This window comes from Amblyraja radiata, chromosome 9 (assembly GCF_010909765.2).
Source record: "Amblyraja radiata isolate CabotCenter1 chromosome 9, sAmbRad1.1.pri, whole genome shotgun sequence".
NCBI classification, from domain to species: domain Eukaryota; kingdom Metazoa; phylum Chordata; class Chondrichthyes; order Rajiformes; family Rajidae; genus Amblyraja; species Amblyraja radiata.
This window is the reverse complement of record NC_045964.1, coordinates 31,545,493-31,566,303: the sequence shown is the minus strand read 5'-3', so window position 1 is coordinate 31,566,303 and position 20,811 is coordinate 31,545,493. Positions and strand designations below refer to the sequence as shown.

The 20,811-nt window shown below is 44.6% G+C and overlaps 1 protein-coding gene across 4 annotated transcripts in view; it reads right to left on the bottom strand.

Moving 5' to 3' along the window:
- The window catches only part of g2e3 (G2/M-phase specific E3 ubiquitin protein ligase), a 61,458-nt gene extending 40,860 nt beyond the window's left edge, over positions 1-20,598 (bottom strand). For 2 of the 4 annotated variants that reach the window (XM_033026984.1, XM_033026987.1), the window contains exon 1: positions 1,341-1,359. Coding sequence is in view for 1 of the 4 variants with exons in the window: in XM_033026983.1 (XP_032882874.1) it covers positions 2,534-2,625; positions 8,676-8,743; positions 20,395-20,408 (174 nt within the window). In the remaining 3 variants the exon portion in view is untranslated. Of the gene's footprint in view, positions 1-1,340; positions 1,360-2,533; positions 2,626-8,675; positions 8,744-20,394 lie in introns of those variants that run through there. The other 2 variants (XM_033026985.1, XM_033026983.1) reach the window with 2 other exon arrangements.
- Between the last annotated feature and the right edge of the window lie 213 nt (positions 20,599-20,811).

Sequence of the window (20,811 nt, the reverse complement as noted above, 5' to 3'; positions counted from 1 at the left end):
AATCAACTTTCGTGACCCATGTCCCAGTACGGTACAGAATCAACTTCAAGCTTCAACTTAAAGCTCCTCTTATACATATACAAAGCTCTTAACGGGCTTGTATGTATCACATTAGTACCTGCACTGATGTACAGCACTTTGGTCAATGCGAGTTGTTTTTAAATGTGCTATACAAATAAAATTGACTGACTGACTGACATGTCGCGGAACTACTTGAAATTGTGCAGAGATTTAGATAAAATATAACGGAGAAGTAAGTCATAACTCGTCAGTGCCAAAAGTTGCACATTAATTAATTAAACTAATTAGAAAATGAGATCGAAAAAAGCGCCATCTAGAGTCCAATGCCCATATTACATCATGGGGAGCCTATTTCCGTGTTGCAGTCTATTTAAACCAGTGGTTGCCAACCTTTTTTTAGTTCATGGCCCCTTTGGGCTCTTTAATTTTTCTGTGGCCCCCCCTGCAATTATTAGCGGAAAAAAAGTGGCCCCCTTCATTGAACCTGTGGCCCCCTAAATCCCCAAATTTTTCTGTGGTCCCCCTGAAATTTGCCATGGCCCCTTTGGGGCAATATGGCTCCAGGTTGGGAATCACTGATTTAAACCATATTAATATAATTGTGAGTGTGTATTTTGAATGAGACTGCCGCAGAGGTCCGGCTCCTGAACTAGCCTACTTAATGGGTGAGGGCAGTTCTTCTGGGTTCCCCCGTTTACTGAACCCCACTGACTGCCAGTGTGCAGAGTGGGGGTCACGGCCATAGTGGGACTGGGTCAGGCCAAGGCATCTTCCACTGATAGGAAAATGCCTAACCCTATACTAACCCTGACTCGCCCCCCTTCCAGAGCTGCCCACGGCTGGTGCTGGAGCCGCTTTGGGACCGGCTGTGGGCTCCATATGTGTGGCCGCTCAGCGAGTCCACCTCGACCAGCATGCCCTTCTGGATCATCGTGGTGATGATGATGGGGAGCAGCACTGCCCTGCACGCCGCCCGGGCCGCCTTCAGCACTCCCATAGCGTCGGCTCCGTCAGTCCGCCCGTACGCTCGGTGCAACACCGGCCGGCCGACAGCCCGACCGACCCCTCGCAGCACCCACCGGCCGTCTGAGTTGAATGATCAGCCATGATCATATTGAATGGCGGTGCAGGCTCGAAGGGCCGAATGGCCTACTCCTGCACCCATTTTCTATGTTTCTATGACCGACAGACCGACCCTGACCCTAATCCTAACCCTAGCTCTACATTTGTTATTTATAATTTTTATTTAACAGTTCACGTCAAAACTTTATAAAGATAAATCAATTGATAAATAAAATTATCAGCAAGGTCAGCATTACCTTTATTCCTCGGAAACCTTGTTATTGATTTGATGTAATGAGGAGGCAGCCATGATCCCAGGGTCCTCGCTGCCTAGCGACCATAAAAAAAAAAAGCGCGGGATTGGTCAATTTGTGTCCGACCTCAATGTCAAACGTGCATTGATTGGACAATTACTAATCGGAAAATTGGAAGTTTTCCCCACATTTCCAAAATAAAATGTGCAGGTTTTGGTCTTGACGAGTTTCATGTATGATTTATATAATATTTTTACACAATATGCTTAAAAAATTCAGGTAGTTCCGCGAGTTGGGTCACGAACTTGAACGAAAAAGCTCCTCAGCCCACAGCCTAATACAACTGTGGCGCCAAATTCTGCTCCACCTCCATTTACAAATTTGTGGATGATGCCACCATAATGGGCTGGATTTCAAATAGTGATGAGACAAGGTACAGGAAGGAGTTAGAGAGCTCTGTTGCATGGTGTTAAGAAAACAAGCTTTTAGGAAGGGGGGGGGGGGGGGAGTACATGCCCTAGTCTTTATAAATGGTGTTGAAGTGGAGATGGTTGAGAACTTCAAGTTCCTTGGTTTCAATATCGCTAATAATTTGTCCTGGCCCAACCATTATGACATTAGTCAAGAAAGCACACCGACACCTCTACTTCCTCAGAAGGCTCAGGAAATTTGATGTGGCTCCAATGCATCCTATTGTATGCATCACAGCTTGAAATGGCAATTGTTCTGCCCTAGACTGCAAGAAATTGCAGAGACTTGTGAACTCCATCCAGTCCACCACTTAAACGAGCCTCCACCCATTACCCCCTCATCCCACATCAATACCATCTGTATTTCGTACTGCATTAGAAAAGCAGTCAACATGATCAGGGGCCATCCACATCCTGGTCAATCTCTTGTCTTCCCTCTCCCGTCCAGCAGAAGATACAAAAGCAGGTATCATTAGATTCAAGAGAAGTTTCTGCCCCGCTGTTATCAGATTCTGGAATAGACCCCTCATTCATGAAGGACGAATTCCCGATCTTCCAATCCATCTCGTTGCTGCCCTGCACTTTATTTTATCTGCACTTTTTGTGTCTTTATCAATCAAACCACCTGGGAGTATCTCCACATCCACTCTCTCCAGGTCTTTCACTATTCAGTAAACGATTTAACCAAAAACAAGGAAAATAAGTTAAATTATTACTTCAACTTACTAAACAGTAGTAATGCAGTGTTACCCCACCGTAGGTCATCTTCTCGCCAAATTTTTCAGGGCAGTCATCATTCCGTCGACAAAATGCACAGGCTACAAGAAAATAAATCAAATACACAACAATTATCTCAAATTAAAACAGTCTAACCCATCGCCTGAAAAGACTTTGAAAAGTGAAAACACTTCGGAAGATTAGTCTCATTCCAGCTTTGTTTTCCTAGCCGTCTCTTGAACAGCAATTTTTCTGCCAACCTGCCTTAAATCATTATAATTTTTGGGAGCTTCACTTTCGATGAGGGGAGCTTATGGAAAAGTGGTATTACAAGCAGCCCGTAAACTGCAGAAAGTGAAAGATATTACACACATGGTTTTATTTACTCAAAATATGGTGCATCTATTGCCATCTAGTTTTCTATAGTGCAATACCAAAATTGTTGCTGCATTTTACAGCGACTCTCATGATTGAAGATAGGCACAGTTGCTTTCAATTTTGATGTGGATAATGCTACAAGAAAGGAAATAAACTATAAACTGTATTTGTATTTTTTCTACTGACTAGTTCAAAGTATATAAAAAGTTAATTTCCAGTTTTTCCTTTGATAAAATAAAAAAGTTATCAATAATTGAAGAAAATATGGAGAAGACAAAGACAGCCTCTATGCGGCCTCCTCCACGAGTGTCTTACAGGCTCATAAGCCCACAAAGCGAAACCAATGTCTTTACCGCATCTGCAGACCGCTAAAAGCCATGCCTCCCCAGGCCAGGCGGAACCGTTAAATGCTGCCAACTGTCGAGGTTTAGCGCTGCTGCAGCTCAATGTTGAGGGCCTTACCACCGCCAAGCTCAACGTCATCGAACAGATTGCCATCAAAAACAAGGCGACTATAGTTCTACTGCAGGAGACTCACACCGAAAACAAGAACTTCCTGAAACTTCCTGGGTATACCCTGGCTGGTCACACCGCCGACAAACATCATGGCATAGCTACGTTCGTTCGTAACGACATGGCCTGGTCAGCCATAGCACAGTCCGCAGAGGATGCAGAGGTAGAATGGATCACAACCAAAGTGCAAGACACTACCATCGTCAACATTTACAACCCGCCTCCGAGCAGGTTGGTCCCAACATCTCTGCCAGATGTTCCAGCCCCTGCCGTATATGCTGGTGACTTCAACAGCCATCATACAGACTGGGCATACAGCAGCTCCAACGCTGATGGCGACTTCCTGGCAGAATGGGCCTCGATCGCCGATGCAACACTCCTATATGACCCAAAGGAGCCACTCACTTTCTACTCTGCACGCTGGAACAGCACCACCAACCCGGACCTGGCCTTCGCAAAATGTCGCAACAACGAACCGCTCCCAGTAAGACGCATCATGGACAGGTTTCCCCGGTCACACCATCGACCATCGTTCATAACCATTCCATCTCTGGTCCAGCCCGTGGAAGGGAAAGACGTCAAGAGGTGGAACTTCCGGAAAGCAAACTTGGTAGGCTTCACACAACAAGTGAATAAGGCAGCCGTTGGCCTCCCACACCCACGCCCCAGCAACCTGAACAACGCCTACGACTCATACTGCAAGATGTTGCTGGCCGCAGCCAAGAAGAACATCCCCCGCCCGTGGTGTACGTAAAGCCTATGTTCCCTGCTGGGATGACGAATGTGAAGACTTACTTCGCGCCCACACAGAATCACAAACCAGCGAAGACAGGGACAAAGCAGCGAACGACCTAATCTGCAGACTAAATGAGAAACAGACAAAGATGGACGGAGACAGTGGAATCAATTGATTTCACACACTCCAGCCGTCAGGCGTGGCAGACCATGAATAAGCTGATGGGCAGGTCGACAACCCCAGCAATGTCCCATCACTGCAAATTCCTTTGCGTCGCTACTGCTGGCCAACCGCCGCTTCTCCAACCCAGACAAGGACTTCACCAGAACAACATTGGCAAGAGTTCACGAGCTGCAGAGGGCCCCGAGCAGTGACTCCAACCTATCCCACGATTTCACAACACAAGAAATCGAGTAGGCCATCCGACGGCTGAAAACCGGTAAGGCACCAGGCACTGACGGCATCCATCCATACATAAAACACCAAGGCAAGAAGGCAACTGACTGGTTGCACTCTTTCCTTTCCACGTGCTTCCGCTGCCTGAAGCAGCCAAAGATCTGGCGCTGTGCCAAGGTGATCGCTCTGTCGAAGCCAAGCAAGCCTAGCGATGACCCCAAGGGATACCGACCCATCTCACTGCTATGTGTTCCATACAAGCTCCTGGAATGTCTCCTCCACACACGCCTCAATCCAGTGATCGACCCCCAGCTGCCTAAAGAACAGGCTGGCTTCCGAAGCGGTAGGTCAATGGCGGACCAGGTGACCCTCCTGTGCCAAGACATAGAGGACAGCTTCCAGGCAGGGGAGAAGGCAGGCACTGTCTTCTTGGACCTCACAGCTGCAAATGATACTGTCTGGCTGCGTGGACTACACATGAAGCTTCTGGAAACCATCCCAGACAAGCACATGGTGGGCTTCAACATGGAGATGCTGAGCAACCGCAGCTTCAGGCTATACACCAGCAACGGGCAATGCAGCAGGGTGAGGAAATTTAAGAACGGCGTCCCACAGGGCTCAGTGCTGGCACCAATGCTGTTCAACATCAACATCCATGACCTGCCTGCAACCCAGTCAAAGAAGTATGGCTATGCTGATGCCCTGGCCATCCTACTCAGTAAGCCATCCTGGGAAGCAGCAGAAGAGGGCCTCTCTAAAGACATGAACATCCTGTGTTCATACCTGAGGAACTGGCGCCTTAAGCTCAGCATGGGTAAGACAACATCTTCAATGTTCCACCTCAACAACAGGGAAGCGACCCGCGAGATGAACGTCATGGTGGATAACGCCCGGTTACGGTCCCAGCCTGTCCCCAAGTACCTCAGTGTGAAGCTCGACAGAACGTTGTCATTCAAACAACACCTGGAAGGTGCCAAGGCAAAGACAAGCGCCCGTGCCGCACTGATACGCCGCCTAGCCGGCACCACATGGGGAGCTACAACGAAGACACTGCGCATGTCCACAGTGGCCCTGGTGTTCTCAGCCGCCGAGTACTGCGCCCCGGTCATGTGCTGTAGCCCTCACGCCAAGAAGCTGGATGCTGCTCTCAAGAGCGCCCTGCGGACACTCCGGATGCCTACGAGCCACCCCAGTAAACCAACTGCCCATCCTCGCTGACATCGCTCCAGCCAACATCAGACGAGAAGCAGCCACGCTGGCCCTCTCTCGAAAGGCACAGACCAGTGAATCCCACCTCCTCCATCAGATTGTCAGAGACACCACGACGAGTGCGTCTCAAGTCACGGCACCCCTTTGCCACGCAAGCCCAAGAGCTGCTCTGCATAACACCGGCTGACGCTTCTAAGGCCGCCTGGGTCAAGACAAGATGGAGAGACTAGTAGAAGTCAGCGGAACCATCTAGGCTACACCAATTACCCCATGGACGTCTCTGGCCAGGACCTGCCCCGACAGCAGTGGACAACCCTCAACCGCTTGAGGATAGGCATCGGACGCTATTGAGTAGTGATGAAGCGGTGGGGCATCGTGGACAGTGCCTCCTGCGAGTGTGGGGACCCAACACAGACAGTGGAGCACATAGTCACCCGTTGCCCCAAATACCGGCCACCGAATGGTGAACGAGGTCTGATTGACCTGGATGGTGACACGTTGGCCTGGCTCACCTCAACAGAGCTGCAGGTCTAAAAGACATACGACAGAAGAAGAAGAAAATATAAATATTGTGGCACTTCAGTGTAGAAATGAAGTGATACCTCAAATCTAAAATTTGTGAAATGTGAAATTCATCAAAGTATAGCTGAGGATAGCCGACAGGTATATTGCATGAGTCAGAATTTTTTTTAACCACGTGCACAAAGGATAACTAAAATCATCACTTTAAAACCAAAGCAACAAGACTCAATAGTAATTAACATTATAACTAGCAGTTAGAAACTTTAATTGCCATTGAAAATACAAGGCAAGCAGTATATTGTGAATATAGGAAGCAGGTGGAGATAGCATATTTGCCACGCTCCCTTCCAACACACTCGGACCACAGTTTCCCACTCTGCTTTCAAACTTAACTGGTCCACTGGAAGTGCATTGGGAACATTAATGAGAAAACACCTGAAAGTGTGGAAAACCTGTCTGGCACCTAAAGTGCCAAGCATGCAGCATATTAAGGACATAATCAGTTGGTGTGGAGAGGAGAGTGCAACTTTGAATGAGGATTCAGAAGATAGAGCAGGAAGAGCTAAAGCTTTCCATTCATTCAACGGGTCAGAGATTCCTGCAAGTCTAAGATTCTTACAGTAGGTAGATGCTAGATAGGCTGGGACCATTTCCCTGGTCCATGGGATGATCTGATGGAGGTATATAAAACTATGCGGGACATAGCTAGGGTAAATGGCCATAGTCTTTTTCCAAGCATGGTGGAGTCAAAAACTAGCCTTAAAGTGACAGGGGAAAGATCTAGAGTGTATCGGAAGGGTCAGATTTTCCATACCGATGGATGAGTATATGCACAGAGCTGCCAGAAAAAGTAACACAGGATATACAATTAATGTTTAAAATACATTTGTACAGGTATGTGGATAGGAAAGGTTTGGAGGAATGTGGGCCAAAAACAGGCAAATGGAATTAGCGTCAGCACAGACAAGTTGGGCCAAACTCTTATGGATCTCTTTGAATCTATGAAGTGAAACCAATGACCAACTTCAGATTATTATTAGTATAAATTGGATTCTAATCCTCCCAAGCCTGTTCCATCAATTAATCAGATCATGGCTGATCTACCTGTCACCTTAACCTCTACATTCCAGTCTATCCGCGGTAACTGACCCCCTAGATTATCAAGAATCTGCCTTAAAAGACCAAGGCAGATGCAAAAGACTAAGAAAATATAATTTCATATTTCTTACTCATGTGACTTCAAAATAAAATCACCCTTTTACTAGATTATACCACATTTGCCTTGTTAACATCCCAAAAGTTAATGCTTCAATCAAATTCCTACACTCTTAAATCCAGTAAATACAATCCTAGCCTACTCAGATTTCATTCATGAGACAACCTACCTACTCCAGTTGTGTCTAGTAAACCTTCTTCCACCCCCTAACCATTATTTCTTAAATTGAAGACCGATATTATACCATCTACCAAACATGATTTCACTATTATCCCATATAATTTGAGGACAACCTTCCAACTTGTGTACTTCCACAGGTAATTTGCAAAATAATTATTAATTTCCTAATCACTTGCTATACCTGCATGATAGCCTTTTGTAAATCAAGCAATAGCACATCTAATCCATCTGTACCATAAGAACTTTGCACCCCCTTGCCATTTAGATTATGTGCTTTATTTTTCTCCACAAACATAAAACAAAAAAATTCCACATCCCACATCATGCTCCATCTGCTAGATCTTTGTTCACTTACTTAGCTTAGTCGCTCTTGATATCCTCATACCTTTAGACTTCGGACTATAGAGCCACAGCAGGGAGACAGACCCTTTGGCCCACCGAGTCCGTGCCGACCAGCGATCAACCCACACACTAGCACCATCCTATACACGAGGGGCAATTTACTATTTTTACCAAAGCCAATTAATTTACAAACCTATGCATCTTGAGGGTGAGAGGAACTGGAGCACCTGGAGAAAACCCACGCAGTCACAGGGAGAACGTACCAACTCCGTACAGACAGCACCAGAAGTCAGGATCAAACCTAGATCTCTAGTGCTGTAAGGCAGCAACTCGACTGCTACGACATGGCCCCCTTAAATTCCCTCTTACTTTTGGATTATCAGTAAATGAATTATTTCAATACATCCTGATAAGCATCTTCCCAATGATTATATATATATATATATAATCATTGGGAAGATGCTTGTGATTAACTCCCTCTCCGTAAAAGCCATGCAGAGGCTCAACATCCTCAAAGCTTATATGGTCCAACCATATAAGAGTACATCACAAACAATGAATGTACGAGATCCAAAATTACCCGACTGTGCTTTCTCCACTAACAAATTTCAATGAGAAATACAAAATAAAGACAGCAGATACACATCAGCAATACTCACAAGGATTTTGATTCAGTTGCAGCTGCTGTTTTTCCTTTGTGACATCGTTAATTTTAGCGTTGGACTTCCTAGGTAAAACAGATATAAATATTTAGGGATAAACACAAACTGTACATTACCTGGATAAAAATAGCCCTTGCACTGCAGGTAGAAGGTGATGTACAGTATGTAGTAACAGCTGTCTAAGTGTGGTGGATAAGCTCTCTTCTTGGGGAACAACAGACTTTAATTTTGCAGCATGGATATTGTTTGCCATTAATAAGCAAGTTTGGTATTCCGAAAAATGCAAGGAATCATGGGATTTGTCAAAGGTTATTCACCATAAAGAAAAAGCGAACAAAGCGCTAGCTGAAGAAACTGTGTATAAATTCTTATCTTTATTCATAATTTATGTGAAAAAATATATTTAACCTGAGGAACAGCGGTGCCATATGGTCACATTATAGGAAAATTAATGTATTCCAGACTGGAACACAACGATGAAAGTTTCTGGGTTGAATTTCAGTATTATGCTAATTTCAAAATGGAATTCTTCATCCTCATCTATGAATACAAATGAGCAATGAAATTCTCGAATCCAGAGAGACTCCTATAAAAGGTCAACTCCTCATTCCCCCCCCCCCCCCCCAAAAGGACCAGGTAGCAGGAGAGCGGGGTGTAACAGCGAGAGAGGGGGTAGATGCAAGTGGGAGACAGGGGAGAGCGCGCACACAGACCCGTGCCTCATCCTCAGCCAGGATCGAACCCGGGTCCCCGGCGCGCAAGCACTGCCGAACCGCCCCCCACCCACCCGAGAGTCGGGGGCGACCCCGAACCGACGACACCAGCGGCACCAATCCCACAGCCAGCACGGAGAAGCGCCAACCCCAGCTCAACTATGCCTGTCACGCCGGGCCATCCGACAGCCCCAGACCGACGACACCAGCGGCACCAAGCACTCAGCCCCCGCTGGCATCGAGGGGGCCAACCATCAGCCACTGGACAAGGAGAGAGGTGCAGCCGATGGTCCCCGGCCTGCCGAGGAACAGCTCACCCAGGAGCCGGAGCCAGCGCTTCTTCCCCGCGCCGGCTGCAAGCCCGGCCCGACACCTCCGACCACCCCCGGACAGGGACGGGGACGGCACAACAGCAATTCAGCGGCGCCCGCAGCGCCGGAGACCCGGGATCAACCCCGGACGAGCACGATCTCGCTCACTCACCAAAGCATAAATCTATCTATCTATATAATATTAAAACTCTGGCTGCTGGCCTGCTGTGTTTCTGCCCGACTTGAGGTTGCCAGCCTTTGATTCGTTGCTACGCCAACGCCAGACCCAGAAACGCCGACATTTCTTCCATTTCGGTAGAGATTTCATTTTTCATTCCAAGTATCCACTCCTCATTAAATTTCGTCGTGTTTATGTACAATTTTTAATAAAATCATTCTCCCCCCCCCCCCCCTCCCCACTCACACATTTTGTCGCCTCCTGCTGGCCAGCGACCATAACGGCTGCTGGCGCCCGCCTCTCGCCTCAAAGACGCCATTTAAAAACAGCCGCACTGCTGACTGCAGGAACGGCTTGACTTGGAGGACCACGTCTCCCGTGGGGGCTACGGGCAGGGAACGGCTGCGTTGATGGAGCAGACCCAACGGGTCTGCACTTGGTCTAGTATTATTATAAAACTCTGATCTTGGATGTTACTTGTCGTTTTGTTTTACTTGTGGGTTTGTTTCCTTGCTTGCTTGAACTTTTTCTTTGATTCACATCTCCTCGAAAACCCGACGCGGTTACGGTGACATTTTTACATATTCCGGTTGAGATTTACCTCATGATCTCATAAAATCCCCTCATCTGAAAATTTGATTTATTATTTCTCGTTTTTTTTTTACAAAAATTGATCACCAATCTGACATCTTTTTATAAATCTAACGTGCTGAAGCGAGCTGGATGACGTCACAATGCCTCTGCTCATCTCGGCAAGCCGCACAGAATTTTCAACGAACAGCCCCACGAGTTACATGGCCCAGCCGCCCCCCAGGGCTCTGGATTGAAGCCGTTGAACAGCTGCTCAAGTCGTGCAGGGCGCTCCGCTGGGCTCCTTCAAGTTCTACAACGTGGTGGCGGCGGTCGTTATCGCAGTGCGGGCGCGGACAAGCGCAGTGAAAAATTGGCTGTGGCGGCCGTCACAGGGGACGACCTCCTCTTCGTCTCCCCCACCTGATCGTCTGTCACGCTGGTGGGTGGGCTTACCCTCGCGGAAGCCACGATCAACCTGTCCTCTGATCGCTCCGGGCCTCGCACTAGTCCATTCCGGCCGCAGCCTAGCTCGGGAGGATTCTGCTCTACGACCTGGGTAGGTGCTGCCTCTACCCACTCCCCAGGGCAGAGAAAGAGAAAGAGGGAGGGGGGGGAGAGGAGGATGGAGAGGGAGGAGAGGGCGAGGGGGGTGGGGAGAGGGGGGGAGAAGAGGGGGGGGGGGAGGATGAGAGGGGAGAGGATGAGTTTCTGTCTCTCTGTTCTTGTTCTTCACTTCTGTTCTTCTTCTTGCGTTTGAGGCAGCAGAAGTTATGTAACGCTCTCCAGGTGCTGTAGCCAGTTCAATGTGCTGTTGTCTAGGGCCGTGAGGTCTACCCCTACACCAGGTGGGCGGAGGACAGCACAGTCGAAAATGACGTGCTGCGCTGTTTGCTGGTCTGCTCCACACACGCAGGCTGCTGATGAACGCAGCCCCCGGCGATGCATGTTGCTATTGAACCGGCCGATCCCTGTACGGAGCCGGTTCAGGGCGACCCACTCTTTGCGAGGCAGGTCCGAGCCGGGTGGGGCTGTGGTGTTCGGTGCAACAGTGAATTGCGGAGGTCGCGAAATCACTGTTGTCCCTCAAAGGTTTTCTGTTCATTCTCTATAGTTTACAACGCAACCGGTCTCCTTCTTTCTGCTGCTTGTATTTTTCTGGATTCTCTTTCACTGTGTCTGTATGCTCTCTGCCTTTCAGCTGCCGTCAACTTCGGCACATCTGGGGGTTTGGTGCTCGCCGTTCTATGCTTACGAAGATCCATTCTGTATAATAACAAAACAAAAAAAACCTTGGAATTAGAGTCTATGGGTTTCTATCATTTATTCCTCAGATAACATAAATTTATCATAGAGAGATTTTCAATTTGTATAATCAGCCATCGCTAAAATAAAGGAATATGACAAGAAAATCTTTAAAAAATGGCAAGAAAATGAAAGAGACAAAAATTCTCCCTTAAAAAAATCCCTCCACCCCTTAAAAATTGCAGAATTAAGAAGAACTAGGAAAATAAATTTGAGTATTTGAAATAGGGTTGGCCTGGACCGCCACCTGCCCCCCCAAAAAAACGAATAAGATTTCTAACACAAAAATACATGGGATTACAGATATAGTCCCGCCTGTAGCTTTTCATGTGATATTTGTGATAAGTCTAGTGATCACATAAATAAATTACCAAGTCGTATTTGATACAAACATCTAATTAAAAAAAACCTTGAAAGAAATTAAGACTATGAAATATAGAAAATGCATCCTTTAGTCACGAGTTGGGCCTATTCTTATGCCCGACTGGAACACGCAACGGTTGTTCCGAGGACGCAAATATCATCGGGTCCAAGAAACGAACGTTTTACACATCAAATTTATCGAAAAATAAAACACACAGTGAGCATAAAACTACAGCATCCAAAGAATAATTTAGAGAGAAACTCACTCACTTTCTGTCCAGAAAATTATAATAGTTAAGGAATTAATAAAAATGAAAATCGATTGTCATGATCATGCAAACAAACGTACGTTGCGGTGGACCCTCAAAGGTTTTGTGTCCCAGAAAACGAATGTAACATTACTAGAGAAAACCAAACATTTTCACCAATGTGATCTAACACGAAACTAAATAATTGCAGACTTATTCACTGATGCCTCCTTGATGATATTAACCGTAACAAAAAAGTTAAATGGTCTACAATTTATCGGACGAAGTAAAGAAATGCTTTTCTACGTAACAGACGTTGCGGTTGACACGAACACAAACACAAATGCGGTCATTCATCTCAATATCACAGTTTGAGAGGAAAATCGAGCATTTCACAATGACATATTCATAGATAGAAAAAACAGCACATTACCTTATGGATTTGAACTATATCGATGGTCAATGATTCGTCAGAAGGTTTGATTTGGGATGATTTTTTAGCAAGTAAAATGTTTCCAGCACCGTCGTTGTGGAGATTCCGGAAGTTGACACGAAGGAATGAAGTTAGCGACTTGGTCCGTACGAAAGGTAAACAAGAGACAGTGTGTTGTCAAATTGAAGATTGGCTCAGATTCTTAGTTTTGATGACCAATTTATGCCCCAAAAAAATGTTGATTGGCTTTAAAAATATATAACATTTTGAATATAAGAAAAATAATTAACTCACCCAAAAATCACTACTACCATAGGATACCTCGCTGGGGTTTGTGAAAAGCAGTAGTTTGGAGCCTCCATGATTTAACTTACGGAGGTACCGACCCCGATAATGGTCTTTGTGACAATGGACACCAAGCACAACTACCGTTACCGGATCTTTGCTAGGCGGAATACGAGACATGTTACTGTATTTTTCTCCCGGTATTGATGAAGATATTTCCCATGATCATTATCAAAACGTATATGTATGAGAGGGGCCATATGAAGTTTATTTATGAATTAAATATTCATGATTAAATGTGGCAGAGTTTTTATGTCACATTTTTGGTGTCAGAAAAGGTGATAAAACGATGAAAATTTGTCTGTCATGAAATGTTTTTTTGACTTTCGGTCTTGAAGTTATCTAATTTATATGTAATTTATAAGGTTTCACATGACGAGTAAATTTTTGTTAAGAACAGTGTATTGGTGTAAAAACCTGAATAATAATCTTGTTCCTCAAAATCTCCCCAGTATTGTAAAAATACACATATAGTTCAGTTAAAAATCCTACTATACAAAGGCAAAATCATACTTAAGTACAAGTGTTAGAATGGTAGATTGCACTGAGACAGTAACATCAACATTCCCACTATTGACCTTATAATGGAAGGGCCTGGAAGGAAATAGGGGTTCAGTCATGGACAAAACCTCTCCCGAAAAATCCTGCAATGATATTCTGTGGCTAAGATGATAGACAATAGACAATAGGTGCAGGAGTAGGCCATTCGGCCCTTCAAGCCAGCACCACCATTCAATGTGATCATGGCTGATCATCACCAATCAGTATCCCTTTCCTGCCTTCTCCCCATATCTTGTTCTCTGAAAACCACATCCATTTTCCTTTGGGTGAGATATGGCTCAAACCACTGGAGAGTTTCACGTTGATGCACATTAACACCACATATGACCAAATGCTGCTTTGATGTCAAGGGCTGATTTTTATTCCTTTCCCATAGAAATTTAAATCCAACCTTTGCCCATACACAAGATATCCAGCACAAAAAACATTTACTATTTCTATAGTTCTCACCCAGGTAGATGAGAAAAGAAAATAGAAATATCAAAAAGGGAAGAAAATTCCATTGCAGAATAAATAGTATAATTTCAAAGATCCAATTTGTGCCTTGTTTAAGGACGCAGAGCTTCAAACATGTGCAGCTTAACTTGAGAAGGTATTGGTATTTCTTATAAGATCACTTTCTAAAGACAGAACCTATCAATTATTGGAGAGTCAAGCATTAATCAAGTTATGTCTGGCAAAGTAATACACTTTGATAAGCAATAATAATTTCAATGTATTTTCCTGGGATTATAGACCAATATTAATCTAATGTACCAAAAACATCTATGATCTAGTTTCCAAATACATCACCGGAACAGCAGATCATTCATTCTGTACTTCAAATAATTCAATGTAAATGAAAAACTGCACATCATTCAAATGTAATACAAATCCAAGATCCAAGTTGTTCATTGGACAATTTCAATTCAAGTACTATTACTTCCCAACACTTCTTGCAAGCAAAGTTTTGCTACCATGTTTATTTTTCACACTTAGCAATGCCACCCCCATCTCTAGGATCCATAGGTAAAGGTTGACACTGGCAATGTCAGCTAACGTGCTGAATGCATGCTCTCATGCCATTGATTTCAATGTAGTCCTTTAGCTACGTACCTTTTCAACCAGTACCTCAGAGTAATCAATCAACTCAAATCATCATGTTTCCAAAACTAAATGGGTTGTGCTACTTAACTCCAATAAAAATTAAAGTAACATTGGATAGGGGATAGACCTTCAAATGTAATGAAATTACGTCTGCACTTTGATCTAATTATTAACAATCTGCACCAATCCTTGTCTCACTTTCACGCGTGATTTAAACTTTCCATTTGTAATACCAAAAGAAATCAACAAGACAATGAGCAGAAACTTGTGAATTCTATTAAAATACATTATTTATAGTTTACAAAAAAAATCATAAACAGACCAAAACTCCATTAAAGTTGGTGTTAAATTAGAACCTTCTATCTAACATGACTCATTCCTCTCGGAACAAAATAAAGAATTGAAATCCCAAGCCTTCAGCGTCAGTTTTGATTCTTGCACATTGAACCAGGCGTTTGTGATTATGTTCTGATATTGCATAAACCTGTGTTCTTTTTTCAATTGTATCGCTGCATGGCAAATTCATTTCACTGTACCTTAGTTGGTGCATGTGACGAATAAATTTGACTTTGACTTTGCGATTCATCTAACAATACACAATGCATCAAGAAAATTAACATCGTGGTTGGCAGCATTATTGATAAGACATTAAGTGAAATTCAAAAGGTTTGTGCAATATATCAGAACATAATCACAAACGCCTGGTTCAATGTGAAAGAATCAAAACTGAAGCAGAAGGCTTGGGATTTCAATTCATTTTTTTGTTCTGAGAGGAATGAGTCATATTAGATAGACACGAGGAATAATCCAGTCTTGGTTTTACCATGGGTTAAAATATTTGAAAATAACAATGTTTGATAAAAGAAATAAAACATTTTCTTAACAAATAAGGTCCATTTAATGTTGGAGGGGGATTCAATACAAGAGGTGAAGCTGGAAGCTGGTGAATCAAAAAGGAACTGCTAGCATTCCCACAAAATTATGCCAAATCCCATTTGGTCTTGCTACAAGTTTGGGATTTACCCGACTGACAATTGTTGCTGCATCTATCACTCTACAATGTCAGAAAACTCTAGATGGAGTGAAATAAAAAAAACAATGCCTTGCCATGCTGTACTTTCCCAGATTCACATTTTGTCCTGAAGAATGCAAGTGTTATTTTTAAAATAAGTAATTACTTCATTTCAATCCTTACTGATCTGCATTATTTTATTTATTTTCTATGAACTCAATTGTATTAGTCTTCATATATCTCTAATTGTATTTGTTTTAATATATCTCTGATATTCAGCCTCAAGCTATAGAAGCAAAACTTCATACCCTTCATATCATGTAGGGAAATCTGAAATCTTAAGTGGAATCCATAAAACGAAGAAACATAGAAAATAGGTGCAGGAGTAGGCCATTCGGCCCTTCGAGCCTGCACCGCCATTCAATATGATCATGGCTGATCACCCAACTCAGTATCCCGTACCTGCCTTCTCTCCATACCCCCTGATCCCTTTAGCCACAAGGGCCACATCTAACTCCCTCTTAAATATAGCCAATGAACTGGCCTCAACTATCTTCTGTGGCAGAGAGTTCCAGAGATTCACTACTCTCTGTGTGAAAAATGTTTTTCTCATCTCGGTCCTAAAGGATTTCCCCTCTATCCTTAAGCTGTGACCCCTTGTCCTGGACTTCCCCAACATCGGGAACAATCTTCCTGCATCTAGCCTGTCCAACCCCTTAAGAATTTTGTAAGTTTCTATAAGATCCCCCCTCAATCTCCTAAATTCTAGCGAGTACAAGCCGAGTCTATCCAGTCTTTCTTCACATGAAAGTCCTGACATCCCAGGAATCAGTCTGGTGAACCTTCTCTGCACTCCCTCTATGGCAATAATGTCCTTCCTCAGATTTGGAGACCAAAACTGTACGCAATACTCCAGGTGTGGTCTCACCAAGACTCTGAACAACTGCAGTAGAACCTCTCTGCTCCTATACTCAAATCCTTTTGCTATGAATGCTAACATACCATTCCCTTTCTTCACTACCTGCTGCACCTGCATGCCTACTTTCAATGACTGGTGTACCATGACACCCAGGTCTCGTTGCATCTCCCCTTTTCCTAATCGGCCACCATTCAGATAATAGTCTGCTTTCCTGTTTTTGCCACCAAAGTGGATAACCTCACATTTATCCACATTATACTGCATCTGCCATGCATTTGCCCACTCACCCAGCCTATCCAAGTCACCTTGCAGCCTCCTAGCATCCTCCTCACAGCTAACACTGCCCCCCAGCTTAGTGTCATCCGCAACCTTGGAGATGTTGCATTCAATTACCAAATTAATATGCCTGGCAAAGTTAATAATTTTTGTGATTGGGAAAGATCTTTTGTTCACATGCAATGAACACGCAAGAGCCAACATTTCATCAGGCTACTATCATTTTAGGATGCAAAAGATTTTACATTTAATGCAAGACAGATCTGGCAACTGACAAGAAGAAGCCCCTAGATGTGATCGAAGACATCTATTTCTAATAATGGAACTATCCAAGAGTTTGATATATGCTGTTCTGAACTTTCAGTAAACATATCTAGATGCAAAATATTCATGGTGTTTTCTGTCACGTGAACCTTTTATGCAACTTAAACCTTTTTTTGTTTTTAAGAGGATACTGCCAGGAATGCCAGTGGTGTAAACTTTGACATGAAACCATCAACACCAACTGAAATAGCTGTTACTTTTGGAGCACATGGAGAACATTAAGAAAATCTAAATCACAGCTGGATCAGCAGACGAAAACCCATGAAAATCAAATAGTAAAGCCAGTTTAACCTTTCACAAGATCCTGTACAGTAAGGCTGGTCTAGGTTAGATCATATGGGATCCATGGTGAGTCAGTCAATTGGATGCAGAATTGGCTTGTTGGTAGTACGCAGAAGGTAGTAGTGAGAAATGTTATTGAGATTGGAAGCTTGTGATCTGCAGAGTGCCACAGGGATCTGAGTTGTCCACTGCTGTTTGTCATCTATATATTCACCAAAACGGTACATGATAGCGCTACACCTTACTCACCATTGTCCTATGGTGTGGTGTATCAAGTTTCGTTCAGATTGGTGGCATATTTTAGAAGTTATTCACATTTTAAACTTTACAAAAATCAATTTGACAAAAATCTCTTCCATCTGCACTGGCAGTTTGCAGCGTATGACGTCACAATGAGATCTCATTTACATAAACTTCCCGTCATCAGTGTTCCACCCCACAATTACATCACAAGGGATCTCATTTACAGGGGGGGGTTATGGAGGAATGGAGTGAGTGACTGAGGGTAGGATAAATGAGAGAGAGGGAGTGGATGAGGGGAGGAGGAGAAAGAAGAGGGAGGGTGAAGAGGAGGGGGAGGAAGTGCTGGGGATGAGAGGGAATGGAGGAGGATAGGAGTAGGAAGAGGGATGGCGAGGCGCACTTGGGGAGGGTTGCCGTGAATCGTGTCACACCGGGAACACGTCAGCCGCGCCTGCGCAGTTGGGGGCTATGGATGATTGGTGGAATATTGCATTCAGGGACCAGCCCTCCCATGTGACAGGAGCTCAACGGGTCCCACTTGGTCATGTCTATACTAACTATTTGGATGAGAATGTTTACAGCAAGAATAGCAAGTTTGCCAATGTACCAAAATTGATGCTGTGATCGGAGAATTAGGCCATCAAGTCAACTCCGCCATTCAATCATGGCTGATCTATCTCTCCCTCCTAACACCATTCTCCTGCCTTCTCCCCATAACCTCCGACATCTGTACTAATCAAGAATCTTATCTATATCTGCTTTAAATATATCCACTGACTTGGCCTCCACAGCCTTCTGTGGCAAAGAATTCCACTGATTCACCACCCTCTGACTAAAGAAATTCCTTCTCATCTCCTTCCTAAAATAACGTCCTTTAATTCTGAGGCTATGATCTCTAATCCTAGACTCTCCCACTAGTAGAAACATCCTCACCACATCCACTGTATCCTAGCCTGTTGACAGCGAAGACGGTTATCCAAGATTACAACAGGGTCTAAATCAACTGGGAAAATGAGCCACAGAATGACAGGTGGATTTTAAATCAGTCAAGTGTTAGGTGTTGCATTTGGCATGTTGAAGCAGAACAGGACTTTCACAGAAAATGGTTAGACCCAGAAGAGCTTTGTTGAACCTCAGGAAACAAGTACATAGCTCCCAGAAAATTATAACATACACAGACAGGATGACGAAGACGCCGTTTTGTACACATGCCTTCATCGATCAAGGCACCGAGTACAAAATTTGAAATGTCACGCTATAACTGTACAAAACATTGGTGAGACCACATTCACAAGTATTGTGTGCAGTTCTGGTTACCTAATTATATGAAGGATGTCATTAATCTGGAGGATTCAGAAAAGAATTACAAGGAATTTTACCGAGACGAGAGGGCCGAGTTATAAGGAGATGGATAGGCTGAAATGTTTCCCTGGAGCATAGGACTTTGAGGGGTGAATATAAAAACCAACCCGTTTCTGTGCAATTGAATGTAATGACTCTAAGGTGACCAGCTTCATGCAATATTAAATGCACTAAAAAAAAAGAACTTTGTGACAAACCTAGCAATCAACTTGAGGCAAATAAGTAAAATGCGATATGTTTAATACCATGGGAATAATCTTTTCCAGGAAATTCAAAAACCTGGACAAAAGTTGGAGAGAAGGAATAGCGAATTTGTTTTGTGAAAACTTCTGTACATAAAAATAAGATACTAGAGGAATTTAGAAGTACACTACAGATACAGATTTAAGCCACAACATTAAAAGGTGTTGTGGCTTAAGGAATAATGAATAGTTTGGGGGGGGCGGGGGTCGGCTGATATAGAAAAAAAAGTCATCCTGAACTGCAATGACAGATTCAGAGAATGTAATTTTTTTAAAGTACATATTATTTATTCACGTGGTGGCCTGGAGATTGAAATGTCAACTATTACCAAGTAATTAAGATTCCCAAACTTGAAAAAATATTCTTTTTAAACAGTATCACCAGTTATTAGAACAGAAGGTTCCTCACTTAGGTTTTTGAAACCAACCAAAGCAATCGTCATCAGATCTCCAAATGTCAAAGTGCAATCAATCATCAGGACTTAACAATAGAGGCGCGGGGTGTGCCTTCTGCACAAGATTCCTACAATCACTCGGTGCACTAGGATCTCTCCCCCTACCTCCTTGCTCACTCACTCCCTCCATCTCACACTCTCTCCCTCCCTTTCCACCTCTTCCTCCCTCCCTATCTGCAAGCTCCCTCTTGTTCTCTCTTCCTCACTCTCTTCCTCACAACTCCTTCTCTCCATTCCTCGCTATCTCCCTCCCTCCCTCTCTGTTCCACCTCCTTTCCCCTCTCTCTCTCCATCCTCCCTCTCCCTACATCATTCACTCTCTCTCCCTCTGCATCCTCACGCTCTCTCCTCCCTCTCTCTCTCCCCCCCACCCCCCACATCCCGACGCCCGGGCCTGCCGGCGACATTAGGCGGTGAGTAAGCGCTCCCCTCCACACTCGGGCCTCGCCCTCGTGGGGTGGGAGAGGAGGGGGCGGGAGGCCACTCACCGTCGCGGCGACATGGCCGCTGTCTGTATAGCTGTGCTTCGGTCCCCGGCGCCGCCCGCGCGCGCTTCTTTGTTGCTCTTAATGGCGCTCAGATTCAAATTCCCAGCTTCCGGCGCACTCCTCCACCGCCCCGGAACTGATCTCCAACGTCCTGACCCGCCCGCCTGCCAGCCAGCGGGTGGCGATGTCGGCCTTGGCAACCATAGATCATAGAGCTGGCAACCGCCCGCCTAGCAACCGCCCGCCTAGCAACCGCCCGCCTAGCAACCAGCCGGCCCCGCCGCTCCCCGCATTATGTAGCGCCGGCTCCATCAATCCGCGCTCTTGCAGCAACGCTGCGGGCCCAGTAGCAATGGCAAACAAAGATTATAGAGCGGAGCTCTATATGATCTTTATATGATCTTTGGTGGCAAAGAT